Source organism: Chiloscyllium plagiosum, chromosome 20 (genome assembly GCF_004010195.1).
Source record: "Chiloscyllium plagiosum isolate BGI_BamShark_2017 chromosome 20, ASM401019v2, whole genome shotgun sequence".
Classification (NCBI taxonomy): domain Eukaryota; kingdom Metazoa; phylum Chordata; class Chondrichthyes; order Orectolobiformes; family Hemiscylliidae; genus Chiloscyllium; species Chiloscyllium plagiosum.
In genome coordinates, this window is record NC_057729.1 from 21023125 (window position 1) to 21038115 (window position 14991).

The 14991-nt window shown below is 40.2% G+C and overlaps 1 protein-coding gene across 1 annotated transcript in view; it reads left to right on the forward strand.

The window, feature by feature from the left end:
* LOC122560067 (ubiquitin-conjugating enzyme E2 variant 1-like) overlaps nt 1-14991 on the forward strand; it is a 54687-nt gene continuing 39696 nt past the window's right edge. The window contains exon 1 of the mRNA XM_043710272.1: nt 1-85. Within this exon, the coding sequence (XP_043566207.1) occupies nt 16-85 (70 nt within the window). The 5' untranslated portion in view covers nt 1-15. The remainder of the gene's footprint in view (nt 86-14991) is intronic.

The following is a 14991-nucleotide window of genomic DNA, read 5'->3' on the forward strand; positions in this document are numbered from 1 at the left end:
TTTGGACAGGCACAAATGAATGTGGCGGATCGGCTTCGGAAAACTTTGCAATTCCTCGAGGGTCATATTACTTGGAAACACCGAGGTAATTGTCGGAGGAAAGCCTGGAGCTACAGGCACGCGGCGAGGCTGCGGCCAGTGGACGCGCACCCGGAAGAAAGAGCGCGCATTCGGGAGATGGGAGTGGGCAGTGAGCGCGCACCCAGGAGTGGGAACGGACAGTGAGCGCGCATTCGGGAAGGGGCGGAGCGGGCAGAAAGCGCGCCCCCGGGGGTGGAGAGTGTGCAGTGGGCGCGGCCCCCGGGAGGGGTGGGAGGAGAGTGGGCACTAGGCGCGCACACATTTGGTGGGATGGAAACAGACGCGCGCGTTCCCGTGTTGGGGTTGAGAATGGGAGGGCGCGCTGCCGAGGTTTGGGTGGGGGGGGGTGGGATGGAGGGGCGCGCCGGTGCGTCTGACGTCGTCGTGCCCGCGGGGCGCGCCCCTGTGGGTAGTTCCCGCGTTTAGTGACGTCACGACCGGCGGAGGTCAGCAGCGACCGGTAGCGACACAAGATGGCGACCACCGGGAGCAAGAGTGAGTCCGGGGGGGTGGGGGAAGCCTGTGCCTTTCCGCTTCGCTTCCCACAGACCCCACTCGGGGAGGGGCCGAGCCCGGCGGGAGGGTGGAAGGGGCCTCCCCCCCCAAATCCCCGTGCGCTCTCCTCTCTCTCTCTCTCTGCTGTTGACTGAGTCGCTGGTTCCTGGAGAAGGGCCCTAGGCGGAGGGGAGTGAGGTTGGGGAACAGCTGCAGCACAGTTACCCCCCTTTCCCCCAGGGACCCAGAGCCTGCGCGGTTTGTTTGGGCGGAAATGGAGGGCATTGAGGGAACTGGGAGCCCTGCCGCCCAGGCAGGAAGCCGGCCTACCGGATTAGTCAGCTTGGCGGGGGGGAAAGCGCCTTTATCATCGGAAATTGAACCTGTGCGGGTGTTGTTGGTCAGTGGGGTGCCATCACGGTTTATCGGTCTCGGTTCACCTGGGCCAGTGGCCAGGCTGCGATATTGCCGCTGCCGTCCTGACCTGGTCTCGGTCTCTCTCCTGAGGGTGAGGCTGAGGCTGCGCCGCTTTTTCTCCTTTTTCTGGGTTTTGGTCCGCACCTACGAACGCCAGTGTCCCGCTTCCTTCCACCTCCACTTCACTACTTTAACAATTTTTTTGGATGTTTCACGTTTAATTAATATATGTGGTGCCAATTTCACTCATTGTCATTCTGTCTAATCCAGGCGCAAGGGGATTTTCTCTCAGCTATTGTGAGACTGCCAGGGGTGGCCTGTTCCACAACATTTGTTAGAGCTGTGTTGGGAACCTTCAGTGTCAGATTACTGCTCAGTGCCTCGATTTAAGCCTGCCATTTGAAATGTATCTTTACGTTCGCTTGATTTCAGTTTGATTTATGTCTACTGGAAGGTTGTGGCTTTAAAACTCAAATCATGTATAGTAAAATAATGCCTATAACCGGACAGGTTTTGTAGTGCACTACAGTGGGAGTGGCACAAGTTGCAGTAAACACCCAGAATCTTTTTCCAATATTGCAGTTGAATTTCTAATTGTTTTTATTTTCTGTGTGATATGAGTACAAATTCACATGGTTTAACAACTATGTCAATTAATAATGAAAACATTTGCCTCAATGAAGTCGTGGAAGACTTAGTTTTCAGAGAAGATTGTGACAGTTGAAATGTGAAGGTATGAGACAGGAAAGTTTGCTATTGGATAAAGAATCGATGGTGGACTTCAAAGAGGGAAAGGATATATGACATGCATCCTGGAATGGTGAAGAGTTAGCAGAAACTTCAACCTCCATGTTTCAGATGTTTTTTGAGTTTGGAATTTGTACAATCGTAAGACAGGAACAGAAGTAGGCCATTCAGCCCATTGAGTACGATCTGTTTCTGGTGATCCGAATTCTCAACTTCACTTTGACTTTTCTCTATAACCCTTGAATCATTTATTGATTTAAAATCTATCTCAGCCTTGAACACATTGAACAATCCTGCCTCAACATTTCTCTCCAGTAAGGAATTCCACAGATACACTACCCTCTGAGAGATGAAATTTCTCCTAATCTGTCTTAAATGTATGACCACTTATAAAGAAATTATGTTCTGTGGTCGTAGGGGAAACAACATTTCTGTATCTACCCTGTCAAGTTCCTTAAGAATCTTTTGTTTCAATAAGGTGGTGTCTCATTCTAAATTCCAATGAATACAAGCCCAACTTGTCCTCATAAAACAGCTCCTCCGTACCTCGTATCAGCCTAGTGAACTTTCCCTAAACGTCTTCCCATCCCAGTAAATTTCCCTCGATGCGGGGACCAATCCCAGTATATTTCCTCACATCCCTCAATGAGGGAACCAAAATGTCTCAGTATTCCAGTTATTCTCTGATTAATGCTTATGATTTTAGCAAAGCCTCCTACGTTTGTACTCCATTCTGTTTGAAATAAAGGCTAACATTCCACTTACTTTATTAACTTGCTGAACCTAGGTATTCATGTGAATCTTGGACAAGGACTCTAAAATCCCATTATTCTGTAGCTTTCAACAGCCTTTCTCCTTTTAAACAATAGTTGGTTCCTCTATTCTTCCTGCCAAAGAGCATAATTTCTCATTTTCCCACTATATATTCCATCTGCCAAGTTTTGCCTATGCACTTAACCTGCCTATGTTCCTGTGTGGACTCTACAATCTTTACCACTTGTCTTCCCACTTATTTTTGTATCACATACAACTTGGCTATACAGGTAGTCTCCAGGTTGTGAACAGGTTCTGTTCTGAACTCCGTACGTAAGTTGGAACACAATACAGGACCATTCAAGAAATGATCATATGTCGGGTCTGTAAAATTATGCCCCTTATAAGTTGGATTTTCATAAATCGAGGGCCCCCAAACTACATTCAGTTTCTTTATCCAAGTTATTAATATATATTGGAAATAATAGTGGCTTCAGCAGTAATTTCTGTGGCACTCCACAAGTTATAGATTGCCATCCTGAAAATGCCCACCCCGCAATATCTCAATTCTGTGTTCTGTTAGTTAGCCAGCCCTTTATTGTCAACATACTACCTCCAATATCACGAGTTCTTGTATTGGGTAATGTATGAAACTTTATCAAATGATTTCTGAAAATTTAAATATTACATACACTGTTTTCCCCTTTATCCATCCTGCTTGTTACTTCAAAGAATTCAAGCAAATTTGTCAGGCTTGATTTTCACCTTATGAAGCCACATTGACTCAGCTTGCTCAAATTATTAATTTTAAATGCTACGCTGTTACTTCCTTTACAGTCATAGAGATGTACAGCATGGAAGCAGACCCTTCAGTCCAACTTGTCCATGCCAACCAGATATCCTAAATTAATCTTGTCCCATTTGCCAGCACTTGGCCTATATCCCTCTAAACCCTTCCTATTCATATGCCCTTCCAGATGCCTTTTAAATGTTATAATTGTACCAGCCTCCAATACTTCCTCTGGCAGCTCATTCCATACATGCACCACCTTTTGTGAGGCTGACCCTTAGGACCCTTTTCAACTCGTAACATTTTCTCAACAACAAACAGTAATCTAACTGGGTTGTAGTTATCTGTTTGTCTCCTTCCCTTTCTAAATGAATGTTACACTGGTAGTTTTCCAATCCTCTGTAATTTTTCCAGAATCTAAGGATTCCTACAAGATAACTACCAGTCCGTCCATTATCTCTAGCTACTACTTTCAGTATCCCAGGATGCTTCCCGTCAGATCCTAAGCCAGTGATTTCCAGCACCATTAATTTCCCTAGCACTCTTTCACTATTGATAGATATGTACTTCCCCATCTCCTTTGGAGGGTTGCTAACTTAGGTTGCTAACTTAGGTTACGTTCATATTTAAGAAGGAAGGAAAGATTGAATAACTTAAATAGCTAGAAACAAGTTACAAATGTAGGAATTTTGAGCAGAATTAGGCAATTCAGCCAAACCTGACTGTTCCTTCATTCAATAAGTTCATGGCTTATCTGCTTGTGTTTTGAATTCCATATTACCATCTACTTCCAATGATTTTTGATTTCATTACATAAAAATCTATCTCCTTCCATCTTGAGATTCAAATTCTCTGTTTTCACCACCACCTGAGACAGTGTACCAAAGTGCTTCAACTCTAGTCAAAGAAGTCTTATTCATTTCTATCCTAACAGTGTGACTACTAATTTTGATTTTGCCCGCCAAAGGAAACACAATTTCTACATCAACTTTGTCAAGACCATCCAGGATCTTGTCACCCCTCACTCTTCTAAACTCCAGTGAAAATGTCTTCTTTTTTAATCTTTCTCCTTTCTCCTGAAAAATATGCCTTCTAGTCTGGAAATCTTCCACACTAGGCAAAAGACACCTGCCATTCACCTTATTCATAGAACAGCTACAGTGTGGCAACAGGCCTTTCTGCCTAATGAGTCCACAGTAGCCCTCAGAAGAGCATCCTACCCTATAACTGCATTTTCCATGGCTAACGCACTGAATCTACACATCCCTGAACACTATGGGTAACTTAACATGGCCAATTCATCTAACTTGCACACCTTTGAATTGTGGGAAGAAACTGGAGCATCTGGGGGAAACCAGAGCACTTGGGGAGTACATGCAAACTCCACACAACGTCAGCTGAGGATGGAATTGACCCTGGGTCTCTGGCACTGTGAGGCAGCAGTGCTAACACTGAGCTGATGTGCCACCCTTATCTGTACCCCTCATGATTTTATAAACCCCTATAAGATCATCCCTCAACCTCCTACTCTACAGTGAAAAAAGTCCCAGCCTCTCCTTAATTCAAACCCTCCATTCCTGGTAAATGTCTTCTGAACACTCTCCAGCTTATTGATATACTTCCATAACAAGGTAACCAGAACTGGACAAAGTAATCCAGAAGAGGTCTCACCCATGCCTTGTACAACTTCAATATAACATTGCAACTTCTATACTCAAAAGGTCTGAACAATGAAGGCAAGCATGCTAAACACTTTTTTTCACCACCCTATCTGTATGTGACACAAAGTTCAAAGAATTATGTGTCCAAACTCCTAGATGTCTCTGTTCTACAACACTACCCAAAGCCCTACTTTAAATTGTATAAGTCCTGTCCTTGTATGTTTTACCACAGTGCATAACCTTGCACTTATTGGTATTAATCTCCATTTGCCACTCTTCAGCCCATTGAACCAATTGATAAAGATCTCTCTGCAATCACTGTCCACTATACCACCAATTTTGGTCATGATTTGGAGGTGCTGGGTCCAACTTTGTTTGCCATTTATATAAATGATTTAGATGAAAATATAGAAGGCATGGTTGGCAAGTTTGCTGATGACACCAAAATTGGTTAAAAATCACACAACACCAGGTTATAGTCCAACAGGTTTAATTGGTTGTGGGCACCTGATGAAGGAGCAGTGCTCTGAAAGCTACTGTGCTTCCAATTAAACCTGTTGGACTATAACCTGGTGTTGTGTGATTTTTAACCAATTTTGGTGACATCAGCAAACTTGCCAACCACGCCTTCTATATTTTCATCTAAATCATTTATATAAATGGCAAAGTTGGACCCAGCACCGATTGATGTGGAATATCACTGATCACAGGCCTTCAGTTCGAAGAACAACCCTCCACCATCACTGTGTCTCTTGCAGTTAAACCAATTTTGTACCCACTTGGTAAGCTTGTCCTGAATCCCACGTGATCTAACTTTATTAATTAGACTATCATGTGTAACCTTGTCAAAGGCTTTACTAAAGTCCAAGTAAACAATTCTATTGCTCTGTGTTCATCAATCAACTTGGTTATTTCCTCAGAAAACTCAAATCATGTTTGTGAGATATGATTTCCCTTCTCAAAACCATGCTAATAATCGCTCATCATTTCTTGCTTCTCCCAATGCATATAAACTGTGGGGCGGCGTGGTGGTTAGCACTGCTGCCTCACAGCGCCAGAGACCCAGATTCGATTTCCGCTTCGGGTGACAGTCTGTGTGGAGTTTGCACGTTCTCCTGCGTCTGTGTGGTCTGGCCAGATGCTCCGGTTTTCTCCCGTAATCCAAAGATGTGCAGGTTAGGTGAACTGACCATGCTATATTGCCCATAGTGCTAGGTACAGTAGTCGGGGGTAAATACAGGGTAGGGAAATGGGTCTGGGTGGATTACTGTTTGGAGGATTGGTGTGGACCTTTTGGGCCAAATGGCCTGTTTCCATATTATATGAAATCTAATCTAATTTCCAACAATATGCACACCTCTCAAGTCAGACTCATATGCCTGTAGTTCCCAGGCTTCTCCTTCTTAACATCAGATAATCCCCAGTCATCAGGCACCTCGTCCATAGTTGTAGATGATACCAATATTTCTGCAAGACACCCTAACTTCTCACAACAGTTTGAGACTAGATTAGATATGAGAAATGTATCCACCTTTGTTTTCTAAGACCTCCAACACTTCATCTTCTGTAATATGAAATGTTTTCAAATCATCAATATTTATTTCCCTGAGTTCTGTAGCCTCCATTTCTTTCTGCCGAGTAGAAACTGACATGAAATATTGATTTAATATCTCTCCCATCTCTTGAGGTTCAACACACAAGGGTGACCTCTTTGATCTTTTAGGGACCCTTCTGTCTTGTTGCTCTTTTGTTCTTAATGTACTTACAGAATCTCCTTGGATTGTCCTTAATCTTATTTGCGAAGGGCATCTCATTTTGTCTTAGCCCTCCTGATCTTCCTCTTCAGAAGGTTGCATACTATATGCTATATAATGCATTCACTCTGTACTGTTCAAGAGATTTATTTGACCACAGTTATCAATATCTAATATACAATTTTAAAAAAATTCTTGACTAGAAACTCAATGTTTTTATTCATTGTTCTCTAATCCTACCAGCCTTACCTTTCACTCTAGGCGAAAGTGAGGACTGCAGATGCTTGAAATTAGAATCAAGAGTTTGGTGATGAAAAAGCACAGCAGGTCAGGCAGCATCCGATGAGCAGGAGAGTTGACGTTTCGGGCAAAAGCCCTTCAGCAAGAATTCCTGATGAAGGGCTTTTGTCTGAAATGTTGACTCTCCTGCTCCTCTGATGCTGCCTGACCTGCTGTGCTTTTCCAGCACCACACACTCTTCCTTTCACTCTGACAGGAACATAATGACTCTGACCTCTTGTTCTCATACTTTTGAAAGCCTCCCATTTATCAGATGTCTCTTTACTTGCACATAGTCTACTATCAATTTTTGAAAGTCCTTGTCTCATGCCATTAAAATTTAAATTTTTATGGAAGGCTTATTTTTTCCCATAATTATTTTGTAACAAATAGAATTATGATCACGAGATTCAAAGTGTTCCCCTACTATTACTCCAGTCATTTGCCCTGTCTTAATATGAAAGAGAAGATCAAGTTTTGCTCCTTCTCTAGTAGGAATATTTACATATTTTCTTGAACACATTTAACAAATTCTTCACCATCCAAACCTTTCACAGTATGGTAGTCTCAGTCAATGTTTGGAAAATTAAAATCACCTATTACAATCTTATTATTCTTTCTTATTTCTGAGATCTCTCTACATATGTGTTCCTCAGATCCCCTCTGACTGTCAGCGGAGGGGTGTTTATAGTACAATCTCTTATGTGATCATTCCTTTTTATTTCTAATTTGAACTCATGTTTTTCAGGTGATTTTTCTGAAATATCTTCTCTAGTTACAACAGTAATGTTATCCTTATTCAAAAATGGCACTCTCCCTCCTCTTTTGTCTCTTTTTCTATTGTTCCTATAACATCTGAAACCCAGAGCATTGAGCTGCCAGTCCCGTCCATCCTCAGCTAAGTTTCTGTAATAGGTTTGATGTCCCAATCCATCAGCCTTACCTGTAAGATCCTTTTGCATTAAAATAAATGCGAAGTTTAATTCTTAAGAATTACTTTGTTCTCTGACATGTTCTTGTATTTTCTAATTGTTCTTTTCAGATTCAACACCATCCTCATCTATCTTTTATTTACTCTGCTACTTAGAGAGGGGTAGTGGAGGGATCCTAATAGTTTACCCTCTCGCTTCTTGAATTAGCAAATATTTCCACTAGGATATTGGTCCCTTTCTAGTACAGGTGAAATTCTCACTTTTTGAATAAGTATTTTCTGTCCCAGAAGAGAACGCAATGATCAAAGAACTTGAATCCCTGAACATTACACCACCTCTTCAGCCATTGATTATCTTCTTTAACCTTTTATTCTTTCCCTCATTCAAGCTTGGCTCAGAGAGTAAACCAGAAATTACTATTTGTGAGGTTCTGTGTTTTAATCTTCTACGTAATCTCTTATATTCACTCTGTAAAGCCTTAGTCTTTTTCTTAACTGTCATTCCTACCAATGTGTAGAACAATTTATGGTTTCTCACTCTCCTCTTTTCGCAATATGCTTCAAACGTTTTTTAATGTCCTTAATCCTGACACGAGGAAAGCAATGTACTATCCTAGATTCATGTTCACTGCTGCAGAACCTTCTGTGTGCTTGACAGAACAGTCTCCTATAACAATTATTCTTTTAAATTTTGTCAAACCCTATCTAATATATGATTCATTCTTATTGTACAAGATCTGACTGCATCTTCTATTTTCCTCTGAGACTATTCTTTTCATCAGTACCCCAAACTGCATTACTATTCGAGAGGGGAATAGTCACACGTTCGCTTCTGAACTGCCTTTTTTCCTTTCCCGACAGTCACCCATCTAATTGACTGATCCTGCTGTGTAATCACTTCTCTAAATCTACGAGCCATCTAACTCTGTCTTTTGTATGCCTTCAATGATGTTAAGCCGAAAAAGAAACCGCTTACAATAGCACCTTATATATACAGGTAGGTCTTCTGTAACGTGATGGTTGTGTTTTAATGCAACCCTGTGTTATAGAAAAATCACGCTTTAGAAACGGCTTAAAGTGTTGGTGATGTAATCGTATTACAGCCAGCGCAAGTTTTAAAAGTTGTGTTTTAGAAACAGCATCCCCAATTTGTCCATCGCGTTGTAGTGAATTTGTTAACAAAACAATTCATTGCAGAATGACCTCTAAAATAAACTTCCTTTCCCTACCCAAATAATTACTCTTAAACTGTAAAAAATAAAACAAAACCAAGTATATGAATCTTAAATAAAATGAGTTACTTAGCTTAACAATTGAAATTAAAACATGACTCCTCAAGTGATCTAGCAGGCAACTTTCAATCTTCTAAGATATAAAAAAAACTCTCCAGAGCCATCGACATGTAGGCCTCTCCAAAAGCTCCGTAAACACAACTCCGTTTAAAAATAAACTCTCCTCTGCGATTTAAAAAAACTCTTTAGTGATGTTTTCAAAAAATCCTCAATGTAAAACAAACATCTATTTAGCGATGTTAAAAAAAACTCTTCTACATGTACAATTTTAGAGAATAAAAAGTGAGCTATCCATGTGGTAGGCCTCTCCAACAGGTTTGTTAACAAAACACGGTTTGAAAAAAGTCACATGCATTTTTTTGGGTATTTGACTATAAAAGAACCAAAAATGAATTAAAATAAAAATCTTATAGTACTGAATCGAATAAGTGTAAGAAATCGAGAAGTAAGAGATGTAAGCCTTTCCAAAAAATTCTGCGAACACAATTCTGCTTTAAAAAAATATACTTTTTGACTCTTAAAGAATCAAAAGTGAATTGAAAAATCTGATTCTACTGAAATGTAGTAACTGTAAGACATCTTGATATAAATGTATAAAAAAGCCTACAATTTCAGGAGCAGCTGCAAGATCCACACTACTGTCAGTCCACCATTTTAGTAATTTAGTTAGACCAGATTTGGAGTATTGTGTGCAGTTCTGTTTGCCACACTGTAGGAAGGATATGGATGTTTTGGAGAGAGTGCAGAAGAAGTTTTTCAGACGTTGCCTGGATTAGAGTGTATTATCTATAAGGAGAAATTGGACAAACATGGATTGTTTTCACTAGAGCATCGGAGGCTGAGGGGTGACCAAATAGTATATAAAACTGAGAGGCATGGGTAAGGAAGAGACTGAGTCTTTTCCCCAGGATAGAAATAGGCATAGGTTTAATTTGAGAAGCAGCAAGTTTAAAGGAGATGTGCAACGTCGGCTTTTTATGCAGAGGGTGGTAGGTGCCTAAAATGTGCTGCCTGCTGAGGTGGTAGAAGCAGATATATTAGCAATGTTTAAGAAGCATTTAGATAGAAACATGAACAGGCAGTGAATAGAGGGATCTCGTCAATGTGCAGGCAAATGGGATTAGTTTAGAATGGCATCATAATTGGCATAGACCTGTGGACTGAAGGGCCTATTCCTGTGCTGTCCTGTTTTCTAAATTGATTAAATGTGATTTCTCTCAAATCAGGCTAACTCTTTTCGATTGCATTGTTTTTCGAAGTGTCTGGCTGTAACCTTAGTAAAGTTTATTCTAACGCTTTTTAATGACAGACATCAAGCTATAGTTTCCTGTTTTCTACCTTCATTCCTATAGGTGTTATATTTGCAGTTTTCCTTCTGATAATGAAACTTTTTCAGAGTCTAGTGAATTTTGAAAAATTAACTCACATCTACAATCTCAGTACCCACCCTAGACATAATTATTCTAGACAAAATGAATCGTTCTTTTAAGAAGAATAGCTGTGTAGCAATAATTAATAGTATTGATAGATTGCAGTGAATGTGTGTATATATTTCCAGAAAGTTGTGGCTCCCACCTAAGAATGATGTTAAAGGGGATGTGAAAACAAGGATAGTAAGATAGTCAGAAGATTAGATGAATAGAACATTTGAGGGCTTAGACATATCTTTCTGGAATCAACATTGAGCCCTTTTAGGGATACCGTGTCAACTGTTAGTCAGAGATGATCAAGCAGCTTTAGTAGAAAACAGGTTGGACAGAGAGATGCCAGATGAAATTCAATGTAAGGAATTGAAGGTGACGCATTTTGAGACAAAGAATAAGAGAAGTGATTGTACATTAAATTATAAAACTTTAAAGCAGTCGGCAATTGATATGGACAGATTTTTAAAGTAGGATAAGTTAACACTTGTTTAAAGCTTTGAATTATTAAAAGTTTGAATTGTAGATGCCCCTATTTATGAAAGAGTATCAAAGCAAAGAAGTCATGCTAAACTTATGCAAAAATTGCTTGGGTTGCAGTCAAGCTATTGCATCTGGCTTGGGTTAGTTGAAGAAGGATGCTAAGGTAAGAATAGGTAAATCGGCATATGAAGATGAATATTGAGATAAGTCATATCAGTTAATATAGTGGTATTTCCCATCACTAAAGCAGGGAAAACTAAGCAGATCTGATGAAGGTGCTCAGAATTATAAGGGACTTCCATCAGAAAATTGATAAAACTCTTTCTGTTCTCTTTAACTCCATGTATATTAATGACCATACAAAGGGAGATTTGGTTTGCTCAGATCTGAGATGGAACATGGGATGTCTTATTGGAAACTGTCTGTAATCAATTTTTTTTAAAAAGGGTCTAAATATTTGATGGGGAGAAAAACCTAGCAGTGCTCAGAGAATGGACAGTGTGTTAGATTATTGGATTGTTCTTTAGCTGGCATAAATGCATGACCTCCTTTGACACTTCCTGTGCTGCAAATTTCCATTGCATTTACTTACTTTTATATCTTTCTAGTTCTTCCTCAGTTTCTTCCTTTCAAGTCAGCGAAAATCCATGTTTTACAAGTCTTGCACACACCTCAATCTATTAAAACTGGAGATCAGTTTTGTATTTCAGGATACTGCCTTCTCTGTTCCAATAATTCTCTGATACTGTGGAATTCAAGACATACGAAAAGAAAAAATTGCAAATCCTAAATATCAAAGAAAATTCAAAACTTGCTGAAACGCTTACATCTGCCATTATCTGGTAATCGGAAATAATAGATTCCATTGTAGAAGTTCTTTATCCAGTTTTGTTCACATAGATGCTAATGGGTCTGTTTTATATTCTGGAAACCTCCGTTTTTAAGACCTTATTTTAAACGTATTATTTGGGCCTAACCAGATTAGAACTTTGTCCTCCTTAAACTTTAATGTTTGGTTTTTAAAAATCAGCATACTATTTGGTTGCTATATAAATTGAAAGGTCTAGAATTTTCTCAGCTTTAAGTTGTTTATTCTGCTCTCATTCATGAGAGTCTGAGACTTAATTATTTTGTGTCTTTACTTTTATATAAGCAATAGTTGTGTTTTTCACTACTATGTCCATTTGTATATTGTACCTAATTAATTTTTAATGTTCCTGGTGCTCCCTATAGATTCAATTACTTCCTCTCCAAATCTTGACATTGCAAATTTGACATGCTTGTGGTTTGAATTCAACTAAATGTAAAGATAGTGATCCTATAATTCCAGGACAGCAGGGTGAAAAAAGCTCTGGGTTATGTGACAATACTATGCCTTTAAGAGGTGCATTTTGTTCTTCTGTTTTGTGAAGAAAGTATGAGACAGAGGTGTCAGGTTGTGTGCTCAAAGTCAATAAAGTAAACAGCTTTTGTGGCCATGATTTATTTTCAAAGTTGGAACAATAGAAGCAGTTGAATGGATGGGATCAAGCTCCCACAGAACCATGTTTTAGCTTTCAGCATTTGCTGGCATCTTGAAGCTGGATGTGGAAGGTCTTATTTCTCCCTTTTACAGCTAAATGCTGGCATTCTCTTCCTGCTGCTAGAATTGCATGTGAGACAATCTATTTAACTGAATTTTCCTTTGTGTGTAATGGAATGTTATTATATTGGAAGTTATTTAATAGTAGCGTATGTATAAAATTTTGTTAAGCATTTCAGTATTTACAGCTAATTCTTTTTTAACTTTGTCTGTATTTTAACTGTAGTATCAAACCAAAGTGTGTTTTGCTTAAATGAATTGTAACTGGGATGCAACGCGTAAACTTGAAAATAAGAAAAAGTTAAGGCCTAGGTTATGTTAACATGTTTTCAGTAGGTTTGGTCTGGATCGCACCACACTGGGGGCTCTTGTCAGGATCAGAATCTGATTCCAGGTTAGGTTTAGAATTATTGGACACAAAGGCTGACAGGGTTGGTGTTCTCTTTTCAGGTGTTGCATTCGGTTGATTTAAATAGGGTGTGCCTTGTGTAACAATGGCTCTTTCACTAAGAGTTTCGTGGATGTGGAAGAAATAATTTTGGCAGTTTTGTACAAAGTAAGCAAGGCAAAGCTGTTGAAATTAACAAGCTTAAGTTGGGATTGCTTTTGTTCATGTGAGAAGGGGAGGTAATCTATATGGACTTCAGAAAGGCATTCAACAGTGTTTCCCATGGGAGACTGATTAGCAAAGTTAGATCTCACAGAATACAGGGAGAACTAGCCATTTGAATACAAAACTGGTTCAAAGGTAGGAGACAGAGGGTGGTGGTGGAGGGTTGTTTTTCACGCTGGAGGCCTGTGACCAGTGGAGTGCCACAAGGATCGGTGCTGGGTCCTCTACTTTTTTGTCATTTACATAAATGATTTGGATGAGAGCATAAGAGGTTCAGTTAGTAAGTTTGCAGATGACACCAAAATTGGAGGTGTAGTGGACAGCGAAGAGGGTTACCTCAGATTACAACAGGATCTGGACCAGATGGGCCAATGGGCTGAGAAGTGGCAGATGGAGTTTAATTCAGGTAAATGTGAGGTGCTGCATTTTGGGAAAGCAAATCTTAGCAGGATTTAAAAACTTAATGGTAAGGTCCTAGGGAGTGTTGCTGAACAAAGAGACCTTGGAGTGCAGGTTCATAGCTCCTTGAAAGTAGAGTCCCAGATATATGGGATAGTGAAGAAGGCGTTTGGTATGCTTTCTTTTATTGGTCAGAGTATTGAGTACAGGAGTTGGGAGGTCATGTTGAGGCTGTACAGGACATTGGTTAGGCCACTGTTGGAATATTGCGTGCAGTTCTGGTCTCCTTCCTATCGGAAAGATGCTGTGAAACTTGTAAGGGTTCAGGAAAGATTTACAAGGATATTGCCAGGGTTGGAGGATTTGAGCTTCAGGGAGAGGCTGAACAGACTGGGACTGGGACTGTTTTCCCTGGAGCGTCAAAGGCTGAGGGGGGACCTTATGGAGGTTTACAAAATGATGAGGGGCATGGATAGGGTAAATAGGCAAAGTCTTTTCCCTGGGGTCAGGGAGTCCAGCACGAGAGGGCATAGGTTTAGGGTGAGAAGGGAAAGATATAAAAGAGACCTAAGGGGCAACTTCTTTACACAGAGGGTGGTATGTGTATGGAATGAGCTGCCAGAGGAAGTGGTGGAGGCTGGTACAATTGCAACATTTAAGAGGCATTTGGATGGATATATGAATAGAAAGGGTTTGGAGGGATATGGGCAGTGTGCTGGCAGGTGGTACTAGATTGGGTTGGGATATCTGGTCGCCATGGACGAGTTGGACCGAAGGGTCTGTTTCCATGCTGTACATCTCTATGACTCTGACTCTAATTGCAGCAATAGTGCAACATATGCGATTGCTGGATATGCCTTTGGAATAATTGGAAATGATTACAATTCAATCACAAATGAAGCAGCTTGAGCATGAAAAGGAAATGAAACAATTTGAATTATGATTGAAAACAGAAGGGGTGAAAGAGTTTTTGAATTTCAGAGGTTGGAACTGAAAACTCGACTGAAGTTGACTTAAAATGGTGGAGGTAATTGCATCATAGTCAAAGGCCTGGTCGGGACTGGTTAAATATATCCAAGCGTTGCCAAAGTTTCACAAGAAGGATGTAGAAGACTTTCTTATTTCATTTGAGAAAGTGGCTAAACAAATGAAATGGCCGGTGACCATGTGGGTATTATTGTTCAAATAAAGTTGATAGCTAGAGCTAATAAGGTATTTGCATCATTCCCGCACGACATATTTGGACAGTACAATGAAGATAAAATACCATCTTAAATTTATATGAGCTAGTAC